General features: G+C 36.9%; 2 protein-coding genes across 2 annotated transcripts in view; one reads left to right on the top strand and one right to left on the bottom strand.

Moving 5' to 3' along the window:
* Window positions 1-15,480, bottom strand: part of zc3h7bb (zinc finger CCCH-type containing 7Bb) — a 497,977-nt gene that overhangs the window by 279,377 nt on the left and 203,120 nt on the right. The gene's annotated exons all lie outside the window — the stretch shown is intronic.
* snx29 (sorting nexin 29) overlaps window positions 1-15,480 on the top strand; it is a 124,051-nt gene that overhangs the window by 94,838 nt on the left and 13,733 nt on the right. Inside the window, exon 20 of the mRNA XM_073866845.1 lies at window positions 14,336-14,471. Within this exon, the coding sequence (XP_073722946.1) occupies window positions 14,336-14,471 (136 nt within the window). The remainder of the gene's footprint in view (window positions 1-14,335; window positions 14,472-15,480) is intronic.

Here is a 15,480-nt window from a genome sequence, read left to right as displayed (position 1 = left end):
TTTTCCACCTTTTGGTGAATCAACTGATTCTTTGGCAGTACGAAATGTTTATTCAGTGTGATGTTAAAGAATCAGATTTGTACTTTTTGTGGAAAAAAAATCAGGCTGGTGTGTAAACTGCTCGGTTTCCTGACCCCTAAATATAAATTTAATAGATTTCTTGTGTTCCAGGAGTTATATATTCAGAATTTTGTGTACAGTATCCCTTTAAGTTACTTTAGTGCTCCTTTAACGTCTTACAATTCTCTGTTTAGTCACAAATCTGTGAATATGTATTTGATTTCTTGTTGTCTCTGTCCGTGACTTTATCGGGGCATGTCTTGCCCCTCTGTGCTGAGCCATACTGACAGCTCCTAAACAGCTGATTTGTCAGAGGCTCAAACACACTAAACGCTCCCCAACCTTCCCATCAAATGTGCTCTGACTACCAAGCAAAACCGCGCTGAACCAAGCCAACCACTGGAGGAATATTGATATCAAAGAGGGGCGACTGTCAGCACACCAGTCAAACTGTCACCTCATGAGCTTCTCAGCTATGCTTTATTTTTTGATGTATTCTAGATCAAAAGTACAGATTTTAAGTTTGTGACTTTTGTATCATTTTAAGAATGAGCAGATTTTAAGATGGGTGCGCGTTGTACGAATGTTGGCCACAATTTTTTCTGTCAACATTCTGTGTTGCTGTCGTGCAGTATAACTGTTCCAATGATGGACAGATGAGAGTCAATGCTGCTTTTGGGACCAAGAATGACTATGAAGTATATTGTACAGAAGCAGCTAGTTTTAGATGGTAATGGTAGATATGTATACTGTATTATATATTGGGCAAAACCACATGGGAAATTTACATATATTTACTTTTAATGTGGTTATAGGCATGTTTTTATCATTTGGGCCCCTGGTGTATACTATGTTTATCAAGATCCACATTTTGCTCATGTTGTTCATTATGTTTCTGGTCTTCGGGGAAGAATAACAGACCTCTGAAAATCTTCATGACCCACATTTACCAAGCATTTATTACAATGATTAAAAACTTTTTTTGGTGCAGTGTCAGATATTTGCCTCAGCTGGGTGCCGCAGATGTAGAGAGAGGTGATGCTGTACTAAATAGCCACAGGCCAGAATGCCGTCGGAGATTCAGAAGTGCTTTGAGTGAGAACTTAGATATGGGATAGTCTTAAAGAGACAGGATGACTCTTACTGATGCTTCACTACACTACTGAGTCTCATATTCACCTTTTAATGCTTAGACATTTCTTGACTCCACAGCAAACAGAGGAATTTTGCCTGTATTGTACCAATACTTATGGAGGGCACTTATACAGTATGTGTGTGTAAAACTGCAACATACACAAGCAGTACAGATTGAAGAATAATTTAGACAAACACAGAATAGACAAGCATTTCTATGAAATTAACTCTAGTCTCAATGTTATGTATACATCTGATCCGAAATACAGTATCAGACAAGGAAACCAACAGAGTTTTGCATTCACTATGCAAGTTAACTAACTCAGAGAACCTCCTAGTGTGCAGTGTACACTTACATGAAACACATACTAATTTTAGACAAAAATCATGTTTTCTCATATTATAAATCCCTTGTCACTTGTGTGTTGTAAGAAGAACTTACATCATGCAGTATACAGCGAATAAGACGTCAATCTTTGATGGATTTTCTTTATACACTTCACAAGTGTACACGGTGCTTCTGGAGGGTGCGCGCGTTTAACTATGTCTGACGACAAACAGGCTGCGCGTATATAATGGCGGGTATATGTGTGAAGTTTGACTTTTAGTAAAAACTTATAGTAGATCTATATCAACATTATCCAACACTCTTTATACTCTGCGTGTTTCTTGATACGAGTAGAACCGCATTAGACGTTTTAGTTTTTGAAGCGAACTGAACTATTAATTCAAACTGATTCACAAACCAATTCAAAACATTTGGCTCGTTTGCTTAGTAAAGAAACGACGCAGAAGACTCATACATTTGCAATACTTTGTAAGGAATCGACTCAAACGAGTCATTAATTCGCAAATGCCCCAGAAACACGAGACGGCAATTTTAAAATAAAATACACATTTCATAATGAATTAAAATATTGTAACGAAGGAATGTCGTACAGTGAAACAGAGTAAAGGTAAACATTTTCCATTACAAATATACTCGAGTAAGAGTACATTACCCTCTTTTAAATGTACTCTTAAGAGTATTTTTTTCAAAAATTTTACTCAAGTAAAAATAACAAATTACCAACTCTGTCATCGTGAGATTGTAATAAAAATATTTGTACAACCTTTAAAAAACAACACTCTAAAAATGCTGGGTTGTTTTTAACCCATGCTGGATAAATATTGTACAGAATACAACACTGGGTTAAAAATTACGCAATGCTGGGTTGTTGTTACCCAACCATGACTTGTAATAAACCAGAGTTGGTTTGAAACCTCACAGCATTGTGTTGAATCAATCCAGCATTGGATCCTTTTTAACCCAGAGGTATCGGCAAGAATCTGGCGATACGATACGTATCAAGATACATGGGTTGGGATGATGAGATACATTGCGAAACTGTAAGCGGGGCTGTATATTGGGATCTTTCGTATTTTGGGAATATCATTTTGTCATCAAGAACACACCACCATATGCAAACCTTACCAAGTACTTCCTGTCACTCTTGACTTTTAGAGATAAGAAGACTGCTATCTAGTGGTCGGGAATTGATACAGTATTGGCAAAACAAAATATCCTGATATGCAGATCAATACTTTTTATACCCTTAATATTTACCCAACATGGGTTAAAAACAACCCAGCATTTTTTGTGTAAAGGTCATTAAAAGGTTCTTCACAGTGATGCCATAAAAGAACCATTCGGTCAAAGTTTTTTTTTTTGGATGTTAAAGAGTTGTTTATGGGACCATTCAGCCCAAAATGGCTCTTCTATGGCATCATGAAGCATGTTTATTTTATTTAAGAGTATATAGAGATTCTTCGAACTTCTCTTTCTGTGTTCCCCAGAGAAAAACAAAACAGAATACAGGTTTAAAACACTCAAGTTGTCATACACCGTCAGAAAAAAAGGTCACAATTTGTGCACCAGCTGTCACTGGGGCTGTACCCTCTCAAAAAGTACAGCTTTTTACCCAACAAGTTCATATTAGTACCCCAGAGATACAGTATGTCACGAAAGTATATACACCTATCACATTTGAGCAAATATTTTAGTATATCTTCTCAATGGACAATACTATAGAAATGAAATTTGGATATATTTTACAGTAGTTAAGGTGATGCTTTTATAGCAGTATAGATTAGCTGTCCTCTGAAAATTACTGAACATACAGCCATTGCTGTCAAAATACCTGGCAAAAAAAGTAAGAACACCCTAAGTGATATTAGATGTATATCGTTCAACCATGCAAAGCCACATGTCCTATTCATCATTCATCAAATTTGTGTATCTTGTATTAGAGTATTTAAAATTTGGTGCTTTGAGAACAATTCTCTCATACTGACCAATGGATGTTTAACATGGCACCCCATGGCAAAAAACTCCAAAATAAGGATTTGAGAATTAGAATTGTTGCTCTCCACAAAGATGGCCAAGGCTATAAGAAGATCAGTAAAAATCTGAAACTGAGTATGTATACTAAATATATGTACATATCTGTTCCTTATGTACTTATTTACATTAAAGAGCCAGTAAGATGCCAATTTTTCATCATTCATCATTAATCCAATAAAAATAAAAACGAAGACAGAAACTAACATTTTACACTCTTTTAAGCAAGTATGTAAGCTAATCGAACCATAGCAAAAATGTAGTAAACACTTAAGTTAGTGCACATGCGTTAACCGCTTGCTAACGTGACTCTCTGACAGTATATTAAGAGTTTTAAAAACAACATTATTCATCATTAGTCCAAGTTATAAAAACAACGACTACTTATTTACATTAAAGAGCCAGTAAGATGCCAATTTTTCATCATTCATCATTAATCCAATAAAAACGAAGACAGAAACTAACATTTTTACACTCATTTGGGCAAGTATGTAAGCTAACTGGACCATAGCAAAACCGTAAAACCGTAGCTAATGTAACTCTCTGACACTCATTTAAGCAAGTATGTAGCTATAATCATACTTACAGGTTGTGGTTAGGAGACGCATGTTGTTCCAAATAAAGTGGGTAATGAACCATCTTTCATTGCAAAACGTCTAGTAAATCCCTCCGTGAAAAAGTAATTTTAACCACTGATTCTTCACAGCCAAACATCTAGTTAATCGCTCAATGAAAAAGTAATTTTAACCACTGATTCTTCACAGCCAAACGTCTAGTTAATCGCTCAGTGAAAAAGTCATTTTAACCACTGATTCTTCACAGCCAAACGTCTAGTTAATCGCTCAGTGAAAAAGTAATTTTAACCACTGATTCTTTATATATCTTCATCCTTTGGTAGTGAAAACAACACAAACTGAAAACACAGTGTGATATGATTTTTTTGGTTACACTACTTTGCACATTGTTTACATTGATGGACAGCTACATGACACACTGCAATACAGGTCATTTTCGATTTTGGATCTGTGTGGCTCTTTAAAATGTAAATTTTAAAGAGTATTGTTTCAGTGACAGTTGGGGTACATATTTTGACATTTTTTTCTAAAAGTCTATTCAGGTAAACTGTTTCTTCAGTCATTTCACTCTTGCACTATTTTTTGTGTGGAGTTTAAGATCTCACTTTTCACCAGCTGCTTGCTGAATTATTCACAAACCCTCTGCAGGTCCACACGCATTCACTGACCTATTTGTTCTCATCATTGGCTTTCGTCCACACCTTGTTTGAGGCATAAGTAACCATATTTTTTGAGAGGGAGATCTTGGAAGTTTCTTTATGGTTCATATTGCATGGTCGTTACGGCACTGGCTACCTGCGCCATTCATTATTGATTTCCCACCAGCTTAAACAAAAGGTTGAGGGAAGCACAGAAATAGATGACAGTCTGTTCGGGTTTCTTCTGCGCAGCTTTAATTGAACTCTGCATTATCATTGCATTAAAGATGACAGCCTCAGGAGAATGTGGCCTGTTTCTCATTAATGCAGTATTTGCCATTTCTGCTTTCTCAAGTCAAAGTGAATAAATTATGAATCCTGGATTTTGTATGCATATGCAACACGCCCGCTGCTTGTATGCTTGTTTTCTTCCACTAGTAGCATGAGAAACTTGCACGAGAAATCCCCCTGACCTCTCATGCATCGCTTGGCAAGTGGTTTTCATTGAAAATTGAATTGTAATTATGTATGCATATTACACTTTTTATTTTTAGTTAATGTGCTTCTGTGTTGTTTGTGACCTAGAACATGCAGAATATTAAATATTTCTTATTTTCGGACCTATATACACGGTCTATAACATAAGTTTATATTTGTACGAGAAATTGTGTTATTTCAGCATGCAAAAATCAATGTTGCTTTATTCGTCCTCTCAACATCCTTCAGCACAATGAGCCACATGATAAAAAATCTCTTCCTCCCCTATTTCGGTCATAAGCGTTTAATTTTCGAGGAGAATATGATGGGTTGTATTGTGCTTTACTGTACCTTTCGTTTAATTTTGCACACGTGTCCTTACATGCCGCACGTGTGATTTCTACAAGACCAATCCTCTGTGTCGCTCCAGCTGGCTGAGGCCATCTCCTCATGCAGACAATGGCTTGTAAAGATAGAAAAGCACTTCAGCAAGTCTTTATTGGCTTTAATAGAAGTGTCTGGCAGGGATTTTTCTGTCTGAGAGATATGGGCAGAACTGTGCTATGAGGATTTTGGAGAAGAGCCTGACGTTTATGAAAAGAAACAAAACTGGCCCAAAGACAGCACTCTGCGAAAATTATTTCCAGAGAAACGCTCCATTCTATTTGGCTGGAGAGATCGCTTGGTGTTTTTGTCACGAGTTGTTTGTGTGAATTGCAGGCGAGTGTTTGTGTTTGCACATCCTCTGAACATCTTACTGTGGACATAAATGGCTAAAAACATCAATTTAATTGCAGTTAAATTCTGTGTGATCGTTTTTCAAAGTATTCAGCCTGTGATGGTCTCTTGGCACTTAATATCTTAGGTTTATGATGTCTAGATGCGACAAATGTTACTATAGATAATACAAATATTGAGTAAAAGCACAAAATCACAACAAACATACAGTTTTCCTCAAAAGTTTACATACCCCTTTTACAGATACAGAGAGGAAAATAAGAACCTTGATATGCTTCTTACAGAGCCACTCCTTAGTTATCCTGGCTGTGTGCTTTGGGTCATTTTCATGTTGGAAGACCCAGCATCAACCCATCTTGAATGCTCTAACTGAGGGAAGGAGGTTGTTCCCCAAAATCTCACAAGACATGGCCCCGGTCATCCTCTCCTTAATACAGTGCAGTCGCCCTGTCCCATGTGCAGAAAAACACCCTCAAAGCATGATGCTACCACCCCCATGCTTTACAGCAGGGATGGTGTTCTTGGGATGGTACTCACTCATCAACAGAGGTGGAAAAAGTAATAAAATATTGTACTCAAGTAAAAGTAAAGTTACTTTAATAATATTTTACTTAAGTAAAAGTAAAGTTACTTGTCTAAAAATCTACTCAAGTAAAAGTAAAAAGTAAATCATTTTAACTTTACTCAGAGTAAAAGTAACTTTTTTACAGCGGGAAGAGGTGGAGGATTCTAGTATAGTTCAAAAACGACAAGGGAATATACATCTCAAACTAGTTGTTTTTAATTGTAGGAACATCTTTACAATTAAAGGATTGGTCATTAAACAATTGTTTAATGATTTTTACATGTGAGTTATGCACTTTTGAAGGTGGTCAACAGCTTGTAAATACAATCACTATAGTAAGGTTGTATTGCTGGTAACATACATTATTTTATTAAACTATATATAGTTTAAATGAGCATATAATGAGATGAGTGCCATGTCTATATACATTTGACACATTTATTATCTTCTTACTTCCCTGACCTGGGTACCTGATGACCTTTATTCTTCTCTCTCTCTCTCGCTCTCGCTCTCTCTCTCTCTCGCTCTCTCTCTCTCTCGCTCTTTGCAATGTCTAATGACCTGTGCATTCGAGGATGTTTTGAAGTTGTGTTTGACTTGACGCGAAGCTGCTAGACCTCGGAAAATAATGCGCATGGTATTAAAAACGCGTTGTGCAATTTCGTACTTAAGAGCATGAATCCTACCTTTCATAGAAATGAAACACTCGCTTCGCGTCAGTGGAAAGTGGTCGCTTAAATATGACCAGGGGGTTCTTTCATAAGATTTGAACTGAGGCGGGTCTGCATTAGCGCGCACTGTCTCGTCCGTCTCCATGGTTCTTTTTGCGCGTTCCCCCGGGCCCCGCCCATTTACATCCGTTGCGCGTCTTTATCACCTTGCTTTTTAAAATAATTTTTTACTCAGTAACGGATATGATTTAAAATGTAGCGAAGTACAATACTTTAAATAAAACATACTTAAGTAAAAGTAAAAGTACAGATTTTAAAAACTACTCAAAAAAGTAAAAATACACAAAAAACTACTCAATTACAGTACATGAGTAAATGTAATTCGTTACTTTCCACCTCTGCTGATCAACATGTTTAGTGTAATTATGACCAAAAAAGTTCTATTTTGGTCTCATCTGACCACATGACTTTCTTTCATGACTCCTCTGGATCTTCCAAATGGTCATTGGTAAACTTAAGACGGGCCTGGACATGTGCTGGTTTAAGCAGGGAAACCTTCTGTGTCATGCATGATTTCAAACCAAGAAGTCTTAGTGTATTACCAACTGTAACCTTGGAAACGGTAGTCCCAGCTCATTTCAGGTCATTGACCAGCTTCTCCCGTGTAGTTCCGGGCTGATTTCTCATCTTTCTTAGGATCATTGAGACCCCACGACGTGAGATCTTGCATGGAGCCCCAGTACGAGGGAGATTGACAGTCATGTTTAGCTTCTTCCATTTTGTATTGATTGCTCCAGCAGTGGACCTTTTTCACCAAGCTGCTTGGCAATTTTCCTGTAGCCCTTTCCAGCCTTGTGGAGGTGTACAATTTTGTCTCTAGTGTCTTTGGACAGCTCTTTGGTTTTGGCCATGTTAGTAGTTGGAATCTTACTGATTGTATGGGGTGGACAGGTGTCTTTATGCAGCTAACGACCTCAAACAGGTGCATCTAATTTAGGATAATAAATGGAGTGGACGTGGACATTTTAAAGGCAGACTAACAGGTCTTTGAGGGGCAGAATTCTAGTTGATAGACAGGTGTTCAAATACATATTTGCAGCTATATCATACAAATAAATAGTAAAAAAATCATATATTATGATTTCTGGATTTTTTTTAGATTATGTCTCTCACAGTGGACATGCACCTACGATGACAATTTCAGACCCCTCCATGATTTCTAATGGGGAGAACTTGCAAAATAGCAGGGTGCTCAAATACTTATTTTCCTCACTGTATGTATACATTTGCTTCCAATATGTACCTCTGAGGTACTAATTTGAACTCTTTAGGTCCAAATGTGTACTTTTTAAAGGTGACATATCATGAAAATCTAACTTTTTCCATGTGCTATAATTGGGTCGCCAGTGATTCTATTAACTTAGAAAATGTGAAAAAGATCAACCCAGTAACTGAGTTTGGGTAAATCATTCTGTGCAAGAATGTGAAAAAATAGGTAATTGAAATTTGGCTCCCCTTGTGATGTCAGAAAAGGATAATACTACTGCCCCTTAATCTGCACTATCCAACCACGGCACTGACATTTAATGCAGAGATCAGCTCATTTGCATTTGAAAGGACACACCCAAAATGGCACATTTTTGCTCACACCTACAAATACTATATTATCTATATGGTATTTTGAGCTAAATCTTTACATACGTACTCTGGGGACACCAAAGATTTATTTTACATCTTAAAAAAGTCTTGCGAAATGTCCCCTTTAAAATGGTACCATCTCATTTACAGCTGGGGTACGTATTTTGCATTTTTTTTCTGACAGTGCACAAGCCACATAATGAGTACATTTACAAAATAACCCATGGTATACTTTGCATAAAAATGTGCTTTGCTTTCTTGATCATCAGTGAACGGTTGGACCTTTTGTAAAGTTGTGTAAAATGTGTGAAAAGATGGATCTTACCATCATAATGCCTCACAGTAAGGGGTTAAATATGCAGAAGATGCAATGGCAAGTTTATTTATATAGCACAATTAAAACAACACAAGTTGACCAATGTGCTTTACAATATTAGAAAGAAATGGCGCATTTGATTGGACAAAAGCTGTTGAAATAATGTAATAATGTGGAATGGGATTTTAGACCAATGAGACCAATGTTCTGACTCCCTTTGTAGTGGTCACAGCTTGTTACATTTAAATTTGTGCATCTGGCAGACACTTTTATCCAAAGTGAGTTTCATCATTAAAGCGTCTGTATTGAGCATTGCACTTTTCCATATTCATACTAATAAACTGCAGCATCTGTTATATAATCTTTTCTACAGTACTGGAACATTACAAGGACACCACAGTAATAAAAACTGTTATATGGAGCCATAATGTTATTCAAAATGAGTGTTACTTAAAGTGCTGTGATTTGTGCATTGTGTCTGTCTTCATTCACATTGTTTTTACGTATAAAGCGGTTCTGGGACACTGTGGATCTTCAGATGGAGCATTAAATTAGTCTTGGCAGGCACAGCCCTCATGGGTAAGCTAATCTGACAACAGTGATCTTCTCCACATATCCCATATCATAATCAACTTTTATGCCTTTCATGCCTGTTGATGATAGATCACCATTGAAACGTCATGCCCTGCACTAATACTGAAATGCAGGGTGACAGTGGTTTCGATGGCTCACAAACACACTTCCTAATGCGCTTTACTGTTGTCAGGTGATTGAGTGGTTGCCCTCTGATGGAGTGGGTGACGCTACATATAGAGTAGTCAACATCCTTAAAGGGCGTTTTGCAGGTAAAATTTTTCAACGAATTTGTGCAATTTGCTTGTTGATAATAAACATTTAAACTGTTATCCATTGTATTTTATGTTGTTGGGTATCACAAAACCCGAAAAAGTATGAAAAAGTACAGCAATTTGCAATGATTCTCCTTTCCCTCACAACGCACTGTATGACGTCACGCTGGGGAGAGAATTGACCAAAGCCGCCTTGAGAGCATTGAGAATGACTATACATACATACATACATAGATAGATAGATAGATAGATAGATAGATAGATAGATAGATAGATAGATAGATAGATAGATAGATAGATAGATAGATAGATAGATAGATAGATAGATAGATAGATAGACAGACAGACAGACAGATGGATAGGCTAGTATAGAGAGATAGGCAGACAGCCAGATAGCATAACGTTAGCATATCTCCGTGTAGAAAGTAAACAAACAATTAACATACTCGTGCATGCTGGCTTGAGGGGGTCCAAGATCCTGCCTGAAATGGGTGTAACTTTATGCGATCTTCAGCACAAACGGTTTTGGCAGCATGTCTCTAATCCTGGAAGGTGAGTGAAGCACGTCACGTCTGTTCGCGGGGACCAGCGACCCAAACGCACTCACTTTCTTACAGCCAGTAGCGGAATGGCAATCGAGAGAGTCGGGACTTTCCCGGGCCGATCTGATAATAGTTATACATTTCGAGTTATATTAGCAACACCGTCTGGCGGCGTGATGTGCGCCGGTTCCCGCAGCCCGCTGGTCAAACTGTGCAGGCAGCCTCTCTGCTCAATAAAGTATATAAAAGTGCTCAACCTGTTCGGCAGGTCCAAACATGTACAGGATTTATAAAAATACGGTGATCAATGAGCGGTTCCTCCTCAAATGGCTTAGCCTGTCGTGATGTAAAAAGCCGCCGAACGCCTGTTTATTACAGTATGTATGCGGTCGGATCCGAGTGTGCTGCAGTTATAATCGTGTGATTCGTTATAATCGCATAAACAATATAACAAAGCATCCTTTTATTTCACAAAACAATATATTTGAGATATTATTTGATAGACTAGTAAGTGTGGATTAAGGATGTTTAAAAATCTCTAGCCTGGTGGTCAGGACATGAATGGATCAAATCAGCAGATTTGCGAAGTTTTATTTATCTCCACATATATCATAAATAATAATTAGCAAGGTAACTTTGCAGTATAACACATTATATATTTCCTACGATGTATATATGATTTCCAAATTATATACGTAAGTATTAAACAGCAATAAATGTCTCATCTATCTCTATGGCTCTGGCTGAGTCTTTCTCCACGTCTCCCCAACGTGACGTCATCGCAGAATTGCCTTAAAAAAACCGTTAATACCAAAAACGTAAAAAAAGTGGTCTTTAAGACCATTTTTGAGACATTTTAAAAATTATACACATATCTTGAGTGATTTATGTACCCATTAATCGACAGTGGTGGTTAACCTGCAACATACACTTTAAGCACACGAGACATGACTCCAGTTCACACACACACACACATATACTGTATACACACACACATAGAGACGAGTACTGAAGCACAAAGACCAATTAATCAGCCATCAAGGGGACATTATTAACATATTAATCTCTCTCACTCACTTTTCCTTGTTCTATCCCATTTGCTTTTGATGTCACGGCCGCCACAGCACTGACTTTGATCTGGTTACCCATCAGCTTAATATGCTGGGTAAAAATCAGGATGTTGTGATGTTTTGATGTTGTAAATTCTGTGCAAGTTTTGATGATACGAGATGGTAAGATGAAAATAATGAAACTGACTCATTTCAGAAAGTCCTCAACTACAAAAAGCCTTATAAGTCATCCAGATAATGATTTTTTACTTTAATCTCATAATGTCAGCAGTTCACAACCATAAAGGTAGTTTTTGATTTTGTACTTGTTTTTGTGTATGTTTACATGACAAGCTTTTTCTTTGCGCTTTTGTAATAATTTCACACGACAATGCTCTAAAAAAAGAAATTTATATGGATTTGCAAAGACGACTAAATACACTGTATTAACTCTTTCCCCCCAGCGTTTTTAAAAAAAGTTGCCAGCCAGCGACAGGATTTTTTCATGATTTTCACAAAAATTTAATGCCTTCCAGAAAATGTTCTTCTTAAAATATATAAACAAACAATATATCAAATGAAAGAACAGACCCTCTGCTTTCAAAAAAAAAAAAACGGTTCATCCTACCTTCATTAGTTCTCTTTTTATCAGCTTTCAAATATGGGTAGGTTTCTTCAAAAACACCCAATTTTAAGCAAAAAGCTGAGGTAATTCCATTTTTGTGAAGGACTTTTGATAGAGATCCCATTCAGAGCGATCTTTAAAACATACACAGAGTTCTTTCTCTTTCACGTGAGGCGCTACTTCCGGGTTGCATAAGATGCGGAAGTAAGTTGCGCCACCTGGTGGATAATAGCGGTATTGCAGAAAGCCGGAAATTCTCGTCATTGGCAGGGATGCGTTTTCTCTTTGACGAGTTATCTCGTCAAAGCCGGCGAAAGAGTTAAAGGAAAACACCATCATTTTTTTATATTTTCTGATGTTCTTACCTCAACTTAGATTCATTAATACAGTGGTTCCCAAACTTTTTCAGCGTGCGGCCCCCCTTGTGTACGGCGCGGCCCCCCAAAGAAAATTTGTGACAAAAAACTGTTCTAAAACTCAACATTTTAATAAAAAAATTTAATTATACAAAAAAGTACTGCTTTTGGTAAGTAGCCTTATTTTTTTTAAGGTTTAATTATACAGAATTCATGATAAATTAATGTATTTCATAAAATGTCATAAAACTGTGGCCCCCCTGGCACCATCTCGTGACCCCCAGTTTGAAAACCACTGCATTAATACATACGTTTCTTTATTTAATGCGTGCACTTAATCTTTGTACAGCGTGTCGTGAATGTGTTAGCATTTAGCCTATCCCCATTCATTCATTAGGATCCAAACAGGGAGGAATTTAGATGCCACCAAACACCTCCATGTTTTCCCCACTTAAAGGCTGCCACATGAGTAGCTACACAAGTAAGTATGGTGGCACAAAACGTAATGGTTTTTAAGCACTTTTTTTTATAAAAAATGAGAACTATATTGTATCTTTTCCAGCACTTTGACCTCGGGCGCAGTAATATTGATGGACGTTTGAGTGAGAGTGTGAGTAGTCAGGAGTGAAGATGATGCTGCGCGCCAATGTCGGACTGCTGCAAACTAAGTGCTCTTCCACCATACAATGTAGTTCTCATTGTTATCCGCTTAAAAAATCGCCACGTATTTTGTGCCACCATAGTTACTCATGTAACTACTCGTATAACAGTCTTTAAATAGGGAAAACATGAAAGTGTTTGGTGGCTTCTGAGTTCATCCCTGTTTGGATCCTGGGGAGTGAATGGGGCGAGGCTAAATGCTAACACATTCACGACGTGCTATACAAACATAAAAGTGCATGCATTGAAAAAAGATAGGTATATTAATTCATCTAAGTTAAGGAAAGGACATAGTAAATTATTAAAAATGGGGGTGTTTTCCTTTAAGTGTGCCAGGCAATTATATGGCAAAGTTATCTTGTAAAGAAACACTACATGCATTCTTTACAAAAATACATCATAAATACAACCGGTCAATGTGGTGCAAAAATCTAAAAGAGTAGTTTTGTTTAGATGGACGGTGAGGTAGGTTTATTACTATTACTAATGACTACTAATTGACTATGAAGCACTTTGTTGGAGAATTGTTAATAAACTCAGTATCTTAAGCAGCACAAACATAGTCCTGTAAGCTGTAATTGATCTTATGGTTATTATAATTTTATTTTATTATTGCATGCCTATAGACTGAATTAACACATAATGACATAACATCAATATTTAAGATAGCAAGGTTATATTTTCACTGAATGTTCTTTACATTAGTTTAGGTAGAAAACAAATCACTGGGTTTTTAATCTGGGTTTTCACAGACTGGGGCACATATAAAACTGACATTGCTCGACTGTGCATGAAAACATCAATTTAAAAAAAAAAACGTTCTTGCCTCTGGCTCTCTAGGATTTGAGCATGTGAACAAAGAACAAACTTTATTAAAAATGATTGAAAATGCTAATGAAAATTTACTTGTTTACCATTTGAAACATTACAGACCAGAAAAAAATATTTTCCACCTTTGCAATTGATTTATCTTTTACTGGCCTCTTTTAAAGATGGGTCTGCCAGTTTAGTTAAATAGCCTGCAGCAAATCCTAACTCTCCCTGTGTGTGTTTTTGCAGGATGCCAAGTTCGTAGAAGAAAGAAGGAAACAGCTGCAGTCGTACCTACGTATGGTGATGAATAAACTGATCCAGACACTGCCTGAATTCACTGCCCATCCCACCAAGGAGACCTTACTGCAGCTGCTGCCTTTCTGCCAGTGAGTTGATGCAATATACCGTATTCACATGCATTATCCATCAGTTTATACTCGGAGACAAGCAGTGCATAGTTGACACTATGGTTTAATGTTTCAGTATAAGATATATCCCCAAGTAGAGTTGTTACTCAAATGAAGAGTTTGGTTCCAAAACGCAATAAATCTATTTTGACTAATTTCAGTAAAAACGTGTTTTCTATACCAAGAAAGTGACAAGATGAAAAACAGTATTTTCTGTTACAAACTTTCACATAGCATCTTTAGGTTATAAAAACATAAAAAATTCAAATCCATAACTTGATTTTCAAAGATTTATTATAAAAACAAATTATTTTTTCCAAAAAATGCAATAAATCCATGACAAGTTTTTTTTTCAAAATGCTATAAATCTATTGAATCAATGTATAAATGTGCATTCATCTTTGCCATGTTATATTCATTTAGTTGACTAGTGGTATACACTGATTAAAAAAATAAACATTAATGGCATTAGGGTAACCAAAACACTTACTTTGTCAAATAGTCATTGCTGCTGTCATCCTTGGGACGTCGTTGTTTAAAATTTTTCATAGTTATCAGCTGTAAAATGTTTTGGTCCGGCTTGATTTCCATTGACTTAGTAAAATAATGGAAAGTTTTTTATAAGATCCCCTGGGGTCAATGTGTTAGCATGACAGAAGCTTGATGCTGTCGGGAGAACAAGCAACCGGCTCCCGAGTGCCTCTCGCGTAAATTATTAGATGTTGATGTCTTACGTTCTTTCTCGTCACAGAACACCACCACAGGTTTATCAATGCTATTAAAGTATTATTTTGTTTTTGTTTGTTGATCACAAAATAGATGAGGAAAACTAATATTCCGTGTACTCAACGCTAGTGTTGGGCGATATGCCCCATTTTGAGATCGTCCTATCGTCAGCCTGTGAGATCGGCGATACACGATAGTATCGTGGGGCGGGGCAGTAGTTTACTCATTTTTATTTGTACATTTTTTACTCATTATAACAAGT

Source organism: Misgurnus anguillicaudatus, chromosome 4, assembly GCF_027580225.2.
Source record: "Misgurnus anguillicaudatus chromosome 4, ASM2758022v2, whole genome shotgun sequence".
Classification (NCBI taxonomy): domain Eukaryota; kingdom Metazoa; phylum Chordata; class Actinopteri; order Cypriniformes; family Cobitidae; genus Misgurnus; species Misgurnus anguillicaudatus.
The sequence above is the reverse complement of the archived record's forward strand: the minus strand, read 5'-3'. Positions and strand labels throughout refer to the sequence as shown.